The 10993-nt window shown below is 39.5% G+C and overlaps 1 protein-coding gene across 1 annotated transcript in view; it reads right to left on the reverse strand.

Moving 5' to 3' along the window:
• Nucleotides 1-470: 470 nt before the first annotated feature.
• Nucleotides 471-10993, reverse strand: part of ARL15 (ADP ribosylation factor like GTPase 15) — a 372954-nt gene continuing 362431 nt past the window's right edge. Inside the window, exon 5 of the mRNA XM_006185922.3 lies at nt 471-3218. Within this exon, the coding sequence (XP_006185984.2) occupies nt 3066-3218 (153 nt within the window). The 3' untranslated portion in view covers nt 471-3065. The remainder of the gene's footprint in view (nt 3219-10993) is intronic.

The following is a 10993-nucleotide window of genomic DNA, read 5'->3' on the forward strand; positions in this document are numbered from 1 at the left end:
TTCTGTTTTATAGAATACTCTCATCCTTAAGGATGGACCTGTAAATCCATGGCATTTCTTCCTGAGTCACTGTTTCCTGAGGGCATCAATCCTCATTGAAGGACGCAGTTCATGGCTCCAAACAGTTACACTTAGAAAGCTATTTTTACAACAAATATTATAAAATGGTGCTTTGATTGAAGGATGACACTTGCCATTAACATCTCAACTCTGCTCACGCATTCTGACGGAATAGCTCCAATGAAACTAAATCTCTGCTGAAGACAAACCGACTGGAAAAGACACCGATGCTTTTTTTTTTTTTGGTCTCTTAAGGTTTTCACAGTGGCTTCAAAAGAAATGTGAATTAATCATTTGTTTTGACCCAAGAGCAGCAGAACTTATTTTGAAGACTTAAACAGGCAACACAAATGTAAACAGAAATCTGGGACTCCCAAATGCTAAAGTTGGAAGGAGTCAGTCTGAAAACATCAATTCTACTCAGCGTTTATTTTCATTTGAAGATAGTGGAAATCAAATCTAAATCATGGACAATACGAACTCTTCTTGCCTGGCAATTGTCCACATGAATCTGTTAACCTCAAAGTATAGATACAGCATTTTTTAATAGAACGACAGGGTAATATGGCAGTTAGTTAGCAACTGACATCGTAAACTACAGTAGATACAAAGTTCTGTCATATAAATTAATTGCCATTACAAAAAGGCAACTGCTCTAGCTAAGAAGGTACAAAAACTGGTAACTTCCATAAATATAACAAGAAGCTAAGTGAAGAAATCCATAACAGACTGTTTTTCCTATACAATATCTGAATATGCAAACTAAGACACCTGTGGCGCTGTACATAGAAGGAGGAATACGACGCACACGCACAACCACCCCCCACCCCCCAACGCCGGTCCAAGCCCTCTCCCCTCCCCCCACGTGGATTTCCAAAACATGGTAAATTCTAGGGTTACAAGGACAGGATGCAGCAGGGAAGCAGCAAGACGGCGAGCTCTGAACTGCTAGACAAAGAAGGAGCCTTATTGACAGTTGTAAAGCATTAGGCGTCAGACAGAAACTTGTCAAAAACAGCTGTTGTTGGGTACTGATTGATAATGTTTTCATTCTGACGGCTGAGACACTGCAGACAGTCATGGGTCTGAGAAGAAGCCCATCACTGGTGCACACATGAACACACAGACAACGGGAAGTCATTTAACAGATGGCTTAGGAGCACTCAGCCACGGTATCTTAAAAAGACAACATTCTACATTTAATGAACTTGCAGAGAAAGCAATGCCTAATGATCATTTATTTTTCGTAGAAGATGAGCACAATGGGACAAAATAAAAAGCAGGGATTGTGTCAATGGTCATTGGAATAAAAGTTTTGTGCTGCTCACGGATTACACAGTGTTAAAAATATTCAAGGATGCTGTAGACAAAAATTGCATATGAATCTTTTTTGATCCATCCTATTAAAAAAAAAAGCTTAAAAGAAGTGTTGGATGTTTCAAAGGTAATTTCATTAAAATCCACCTACAAGATCAGACCACAAAGGCCATATTTGAATGACATGTATCTTCTGGAGAATTATAATGTATTACATCACCCTGTAATACAGTGTGAGTCTGCGATATTTGGGAATCAGTCTACGCTACCTAAAAATTACAAACATGTTTTTATTGCTCAGGTGAAGGGAGCAGTTTTCTATCACTTGGCCGCTCAGTATTTTAAGTGGCCAAAAATCTATAAAATGTGCCAAAGAGTATTTCATCCATTAACCTCAATATCCATAGATCATTCCTGATTTAGAAAAGGCTAAAGGTGCCAAAACTTACTAAAACTGTACATTTATCTCTGCATAATTTTATCATTTAAGTTAAATGAACAAAAAAATTAGTTTCAAAGACTGAATCTAGGCCCTAAAATTATTTATCTGCTGCGGCCCCAGCACATTTTTAAGGGCACATTGAAACCCCTGAAAATAGAGGTTTATAATAGAAATACTGATAGAGCTTTAATTACTAGATGGAGACATTAAGAGACTCCATTAAGCAACATTAGCATTTACCGAATGAATATACAGATGATTCTGCCTTCGTTATCTCTGTCAAATACGTGCCAGCTTAAACCCTAGCCAGCCTAAACTATACTTCATTTGGCTATTTTAAAAAAAATTTATCTATTATTTTAAAAATTATTTTCTCTATTTCAATCAGATATACAATTTTTAGAAAAAGATTTTTAGAAACATACCATGTTGCAGCTTGACTTTATGTTGGGTAATTCTTCCATTAAAAATATTTGAGGACTTGAAATAGTAATCGATGCATACGTACACTGTACCTGCATTTCCTCTAACTCTTCTCAAAAACGAAAACAATGTCTTTGTCCTCAAGAGAGGGGAGTGAGGGAGACTTCAGATGTAATTAAAAAAAAAAAAAAAAACCAACCCATTAGACATCTTGTCTTTAAGTTCTTCAAAGTCAATTTGACTATGGCAGGATATTCCATTCTGATAAGGTAATTAATTGAAGTTTTTGGTACTCATTTTTTCTCCCATAATCTGTAAGGCCAGTATATGAAAAACTAAAAATTAAAATAAGACCAAATCAAATCAAATAAACTTCTCAAGGGATCTTGAAAATGATACACATATTAAGGGAAGCCCCAGTCAACAACACATCACCCTAAAGCCAGGGTAAATGAGTCTAGGTTCTGAGTCTCCCTGAGTCCTCCGTGAGGGATCTGATTTCCGTGAGCTGCAAATTCCATCCATTTTAGCACAGAGTGGAGAAGAGACGCTTAGAACAACAGAAGGAAGAGACATGCGGTGAAGATGATTAGTGGTAAACAGAGAATAAATTCTCTCTCAGTAGTGTGTACTTGGCGTTAATGCCGATGATAATTCACCTGATATACAGAATGTTCACTTTAATAGAGAGATGAGAGTCTGAGATAACTGGAAGAAAATAGATACTGAAGCCATTACAGTCTTGATACCAAAATAAAATTAAAATGAGAAACTAACATGATAGGTTCAAGGCCTTTGGGGAACCCGTCTTCTTCGCCAGATTTCACATTCTTACAGCTTCATGGTCTTTTTCTTCTAACAAATTTATCAGCTGAGAGAAGCTGTCTTTCAGTGCATCCGTGTCATCCAGCGAGCAGGCCTGCAGAATCCAGCGTTTCCCACGTGCAAGTGGTTCAAGTTCAAAATATTTTTTGACCTTCATGGAGGAGGGGGAAGATAAATATGTTATTAATTATATCTGAACCTTTCTCATAAGGAAATTTTGTGAGTCATGAGATGGGGGATTTTAGGAAGTTATTTGAACTGTGATGCCTAGGACTTTCCAGAATCCCATCCACAGCTGTGGTTATAATGTGGGTTATATGTTGTGACCCGGGAGTGTTTTCTTTAGGGGTGAATGACCCGCTTGCAAGCCACCATTCCACCCATTCATTTAACGGCATGGGAGGTCTGAAGAAGTCTAAGAAAGAATTATATGTACTATGGCACAAGGCGAAACAGACACCAAAAAGCTGCAATTCAATCAAAATAACTAGCAGAGTAGCTTTCACTACCTCAGCTTGCTAACTTATTAAATGGGTGACAGCCTGTAGTATGTACACTATGAATTAGATAAGCCTCAATTACTTTGACCATCAAACACACACACAACAAAAAACATAATTTAAATAACCCTTTCTTCTCTCCCTTAAATTTCTGGCATCCATTTCTGAGACCTGGGAAAGTGTTTTTTTTTTTTTAGGAAAGAGGACAGAAATCGAGTGTATGTATATGCATATATAAACTTACACATGAAGTCTCCTATCTTTTTTTTCTTCCAGTCTTGAATTTTTAGGGAGGGAAAAATCAAGATCTTATAACTGGTATGTGGAATGTAGCATTTGCAATCTTAAAAATCTGTTCGATTAATAACCGTTCATAAGTCATTCTTAGTAAGTACTGTGCTAGGATACTAACAGCATCCCAGGTTACCAACTCCTGACAGTGAATAAATATCAAATTATTATGACTTCCAGAAGTATCGATGAGTTTCTCTCAAAAAGTAAGATAAAACACAAAGTTCATGAAGCTACACACACACACACACACACACACACACACACACACACACACACACACAGAATAGGACATTGTATTTATAGCCCAGCAGGGTTTACATAACATCAAATACAGTGAATAGCATCAGAAGATGCACTGTTCGAAGACATTAGTCATCAACAAGTTGCATTAAATCCCATGTGCCATGGAAAATTCCAGGGTCTTACCTTGGTCAATACCTGACCCAGAAAAAAAAAGGTGTCCCAATCTTACATCACTTCCAAATGTGGTTTCATTTTGCCTTTATCATCACAAGCACCAGACTATTGTTGACAGCAGAGATACACCAAAGTAGTATTAATATATGTGTACATTTTTTATGTGAGCAAGAAGATATAAATAAACTAAGTTTTCACAGTAATTTAGGAACCACAAATATGCTAACATTTCATGGTTCGAGTGTGTCCCAAAAGTCCTCCTAGAGATGTCTGCAAATTCATAATAAATACTACTACTACAACTATAATAAATAAACAAATAATAAATAAGAAGCCCTTGAGAATGAAAGGACTCTCATTAATTCAGATTTTGAAGAGTAACAAAAAGCTCACAGGTAGGTCAGAAAATGGGTATACAACTTCAGACCAATTTTTGGCCAAGGCATTTTACAAATCATGTTGTGAAGAGGATTCTCCCTTATGGAAAATGTAAACTCCATTCTCTTAAGTCTTTTTTTTTAGAGCACTGAAAGTGACTTAACTTCCAAGAGAATCTGAAATGGTTTGTGCAATGACCAGCACCAGGGATCAACCCTGCCCTACTGAGGAAGGAACTACCAGTCAGTGGACCGAGGGAGCAGGAGAGAAGAGTTGGCAGGGGCAACAGGTGGGAAACATGTTTAAATCTATAGGGAGAAGGAAGAGTTGGCTGCTCTAAAATGTTTAAAGTCAGAGATGTTAGTCTCCTCGATTCTGCCACAAAGAAAGCCTTCAGATTGTGCCACTGAGTGCAAAAATGGAGAACCCTGTGCCTACAATGCAATCTGGTATTTGACCAATTATGCCTCCCATCAAGAGTGGACAGCATGTCACATCCAAATCTGGTATATGAAGGACGTTGTACCCTTGTCACATTTTATAATCTCAAATCTAAAAGGACAGCATTTTAAGTATTGCTAATGACTAAAAGAGGACTAGTGGCAAGAAATCTAATAATATTAAAATATTGAAATAAAGACTAACACAATAAGTATATATTACTAACACAATAAGTATATATTCTTTCAAATGGTTCACTTACAAGTCCACAGAATTCATCCTAGCAGCATATTAACAGCTCACTTAAAAAGAATGTTAGATTTACATAATCACAAAATATCATAACTGGTGCTATTTCACAATATGGACCAGAGAGGAAAACACAGTAAGGATTTTAGCTATGCATCAGGTTGGTTTCTAGGCAACTGAAAATACAGTCTATCACGTAGGCACACTTGGGAGATAATAAAGATGTCTGAAGGTAGTTATGTTTCAGAAGTTGTTCCTGCTGAATATTAAACACGAGGAGGAAATGGAAGCTTTGATTACAGGGTGGTCGCCAGATGAAGGAGCCTACTGGTGTTAAGCTGACAAATATGGCTGGGTAACCCGAGATTTTCAGATTCGTAACCTAAGTGGGTATCTAACTCTGCCATATTCACCCTACTGGTATTCAAGTGATTCCATACCACTCTACATTTATAGTATCAGCTTTAAAACAAGCGGGCATTCCAGTGCTATTCAAGTACAGTAAGTGACTGTGTTTGCCATAGGAACATAGCTTTTCATTATCCAGAGTTTCATGTTTCAAAAACAAAGAGTACCATGTAAGAGAGAGGAAGATGAAGACTTAGTGCTCTGCCTTCAACTTTTTTCTTTAGGATAATATTTTTATTTTGTTTTCTTATATTAAACTGAAATTCACATTTTACCCCCTCAATTACTACCATAAAAATGACTCACAGTCACATTTGACTTATCTGCGATGGCCTTTTCTGTTCTATAGGCTGGTATATAATTTTAAAGAAAGGTTTAAGTTTGACCAACATAAATCATAGGCTTACATCTGATATTATTTTTAAGGTTAAAAAAACTGCCTATGATATAAGGGTCTATTTTCTAATGATGGACATAATTTTTTAAAGGTTATTTGATTATCAAGATAAAAATTTTAAAAACAACTCCAGGGAAAATGAACCCAAGTCTTTTGAATACTTCATCATCAGCTGCTTAAATGTCATGGCTAACTGGAAACGGCTGGAATCATGAGCGATGGTTATTTCACATTGGCTTCTGGGGACGGCACTTGGGGGAATGACATCAGAATACAGCTGCCTGGCAACCTGTAGGTCACTGAGCTATTTTCAGAATGGCCACAGAGAATGGGCATCTGTTGGTGGCCATGTGTCCACCCTAGAGATAGGAAAACAAAGCCACTGTAAGTTGCCAACCTATTTGAGCTATGTTATCAGAGCCCTTTCTCCATTCAAGCAACCTCGGGGTGATTTGCATGACTGCGTTCCGTTATTCACACGTCACATTTACTGTAAAGTCCTAATAGAACAGAGGCAAATCGGCACCATTTCATTGCTGCTAATGTTTGTAGCAGCTGTTAAACCTGTGAGACATTACACAGCACAGGAGACCCACTCCTTGGGTAGGAGATGTCCTTTATGTTTCCTTGAGTAGAGAAATAGTGAAATAACTCTCTCCCACTTACAGGGCTTCTAGTGGGGCTGCAATGATACCCACTGTTTTCCCTATCTTGCCCTCACTTCACATTCAAAAATTTTATTTACAGTTCCTACAAACCTGTTGTGACTAAATTTCTAGAAGTCACGTAAATAGTCTCTGAACTGTGATGATAGGTTTTTCTTTTTTAAAAACCTGCCAATCTTATTTTATTTAAAATGCTGAGCTGCTTATTTTTTTGTTTTTGTTATTAAACCGTGTAAGTAGCGTGTGGCCAGAGTTGGCCTCGTTTTCTTTTAAACACTTTTGGGGAGCAAGGGGTTACTCAGCATTTTATGTTACATAGGCTTGCTTTATAAGCTCAGGTCTTTAACAGGAGTCTTTGGCCCGCACAAATGTGTAGCAAGATGTTAAAGAGAGGGTGTGTGACAATTGTTTAGGATGCATGGGGCCACCCCTGGTTCTAGCGAACGCAATGCCATCAGCACCAACCAGTCTTTGTTATAACTGAAAACACCCTGCCCCCTCCCACTTCCAGAACACCACCTGGGGTGGTCCTGCCCCTGCTGAAGCAGGTATCTCTTGCCCCTGTCTGAGGCTCTTTGCTTATTTTTTCCATACATTCACCACTAGAGATAGAAGCTGGACATTTTCTCCACCGGTACTTTCCCAGATCCCTACTCCATGCAACACATATATTCCCTCTGCAACAAACTAGCAGATTATAATGGACAGCTCTTAAACTTGGGGGCGGTTGCCGTGGGGTGGGGAATCAGTCTAAGGAGCTTTGGAAACCTGCATCCTGAAAGCTGGCTTCCCACAGCTTCCTTCATTCAACCACCACTTGAACGAGCCTGGTGACTGCACTTTAATGAGCCACCTGTGCCAGCCCTCCACTTGCCAATGTATGGGGTTCCACGGATTAGACAGAATACTGTAAAACAAAAACAAAACAGAAGCAACAGCCTGACAAGGGGACGGTCCTCATCATTTGTATTAGAAGATTACAAGTCCCACACCTGCCCCACGCCTGGCTTTTTAGTAGCCATAAAAGGCTGTTTAATACTGTATAGTTTACTAAAGGCTTTGTCACTCATACCACCTTGACTACACATTTCAACTGAAAGTGAGAAAAGCAGTGGATTCCAATAAAGAGGAATATGATTATTTAGAATAACTCTAAAATCATGTAAGTCAGTTTGAATAAGAAGGGTCTCAGTAGAAGATTGTCAAAGAAGCTTTAGGAATAAAGGCACCTTCTTTGTCTCTTCAGAAGGAATCAGGTCTCATGGAGTCTAGGTGGTTCAACTCCTTCAAAACCACAGTGACAGATCAATAGATAAGACAGTCGACACTCCAGGGTGAGAATTGTCAACAAAATTCAGAAAGCCAGGAAAAACTGCAGTTGTAGGTTTCAAAGCTAGAGGACGGTGCAAGAGAACATGACCCGGTTAACTATCTTGAACCCAGTGGATTTGTTACGAGTTTCTTGCCATAACGACGTGTCCATTGCATAGTTTGTACTTTTCAAAGAACTATGTGAATTGTGTCTTTGGAGACAGATTCATATTGGTTCTTAATTCTTTGATAAAAGGATGGTCTGGATGATACATTTATCCCAGGACTCCAATTAAGAGGATGTGAAGAGAGCCTGAATGGACTGTGAAATTTTGTAGGATATTGCTCATGCTGTTAAACAGGGAGCAGGACTTTCCTCAGCTACACCCCAGCTCCTCCCTTTAATCACCAGAGCAGATGCACCCATTGTATTCACATGCCACACGAGAGGAAAACATTTGTATTGAAATACTGATTGTCTGCATTCTCTTTCCAACTCCAGATACAAGGATGTCAAATCTACCAAGTCATGAAATCGGCCACGGTATTTTGTATCTACACCACGGAAATCTGCAAGTGCAACAAACCAGGACTTTTTCTTTCTAGAGGATTGGCTGTTAAACGCTTACTACCACACCACTAAGTACATGCATCTTGTATGTGTTTGTGAAGGGGCCCTCCAGCTCTGCTGTCTTCATCGCAGAAGTTCATGGCACAGGCTTAACTTGGTAACCTTCAACAAAGTCAGAGAGAACTTTGCCCACACCGTGGCTCCATGACCGGGTCTGGAGATAAAGTGGCCGGGCATCATTAAGATTCTTCAGAGTGCATTCTTGGCAGCTTGTTCAAAGAAAGGTTAGTCTACAGAGAGCGGCACCAGCTGTTCCCCTTTTCATTGTACTGCTTGCAGGATTTTGAAATCCTTAGAAAGGGACTAAATATGTCATTAAGGCAGAAATAAATAATACACGTAAAACCAATTTGCCACAGTCCCAAAGATACTACAGTGCAGAATAGATATTATTTCTTTTCACTGAGCACTAATAGGGACCAGAAAATGATAACGTGATGTTAACCAGTACCACAATATTACTCTGGGGGTGCATATTTATAATGGACAATTGCTTTCACAAACATGAGGTGTGATATAAAAGTGCTGTTCTGATAAGATGGCTTGTTTCTTAAGCAAAGTGCAGCCTGCCTGACCTTGGAATAATTAAAGACCAAATGACTGCAGGTGATGACCTGTGATGGAGCCTCACCCTTATTAGACGTCTTCCTGCCCAGGCAGTAACCTCTGACGTGTACAGAATGCTGTATGTTGTGACAACACGTATAGAAAAACCCAGTCTTCCATGCCACAGAGGGATTCAGAATGCCCCAGAAGAGCCAAACAAAATGATCCCATTTGCTTTGGTGGTGAGATTTAGGATCTGAAAAGCATTCCTATTTTTGCTGAACTTGCTAACCTGGAAATTACAGAACAAATTGTATCTCTTTTCTCCTATTGAGATACCTGGGGGGTGTGGGGGAGGGTGTTTTATTCTCTTAGCCCCAAGGCTTGCTTAGCAGACAATCACTGTGAAAGGCATAGATCTAGCTGTGGATGCCTTCTGTTTTCAGGGAGCAATGAAAGAAACCCCATATTCCCATTTGCACCCTTTTCTGCTGGTCTACCTGGCCCTCTACAGCCTGGAGTGATGCCTGCAGGCAGACCTTTGCTCCAACTCCTGCTTCCAACCTCAGAGGCCTCCATCCACAGGCAGAAAGGATCGTATTTTAAAAACCAGCTGATGTCCTCCTATCACCTCAAGTTGAAGCCTTAAGGTTACAGAAGAAACTCTTAAAAGCGGAAGCAACTTTAGTCACAGCAGCCACTGTTGGTCGCCTCCTCCAGGTACTATAAATTCCCTTAAAATAAAGTTTTATTGGGACAGAGTCATGCTTATTCACTAATTTATGGCTGCTTTCACGCCACAATGGCAACCCTGAGTAATTGCCACGGAGACGGTATGTCCTGCAAAACCTAGAAGAGTTACTATTTGGCCTCTTACAGAAAAAAAAATTTGCCAAGCCCTGCCTCCTGCATCCTGCAGCTTCCTGGTTTGTCCAGCAGGGGCGCAGGGAGAGCTTGGGAGGGCCCAGGGGTGACCCGGCTTGCCCGCCCTTCTCCTCCCCACCGTGGCTCACACTCTAGGAGGACAGAGAAGTTGGCTTTTCCAACCTGGCCAGGCTCCACTTACAACTTCAGATGCTTTCAATTGTAGACTTGCAGGCAGAAGGGTCATCTCTCAGCAAAGCCCTAGTTTTTTCCTCTCTGTGTTCAGTCTGGGTTTCTTTCACGGGAAGACTTCCTAAAGGCCCCAAGAACTTCAGGGTATGAGGTAACCTGTCAGTTTGGGGGTTTTGGTGTACTTAAGGATGGCTTTTAGTGCACAGAAATACTAGGTATTGTTATCTTGCAGTTTTAAAAGGGAATACACAATTTATTAAACTTGTAGTAGGGGGAGGGTATAGCTCAATTGGTAGAGTGCAAGCTTAGCATGCACATGGTCCCAGTACCTTCTTTAAAAAAGAAATAAATACACCTAATTACCACTCCAACCCCCTAAAAACTTGTAGTAACTGAAATCTAGCTTTTCCTGAAGCTATTATATTCAACTCAAAAATCTTAATACTCTGTACATCTGGTAAATTTTAACACAAATGTTCAGAGGGCTGAATACTGTTTAGGTCTATTTACAAACTTAGTTTAGTTAACCACTCTAAACATTTCAAAACTCCATTTATAAATTTAATAAATTCAATTTTCTCTTTAGGCATCCAGACTGCCTAATAATCAACACATCCTCAAGTGGTTAAGAAT

This window comes from Camelus ferus, chromosome 3, assembly GCF_009834535.1.
Source record: "Camelus ferus isolate YT-003-E chromosome 3, BCGSAC_Cfer_1.0, whole genome shotgun sequence".
NCBI classification, from domain to species: Eukaryota; Metazoa; Chordata; class Mammalia; order Artiodactyla; family Camelidae; genus Camelus; species Camelus ferus.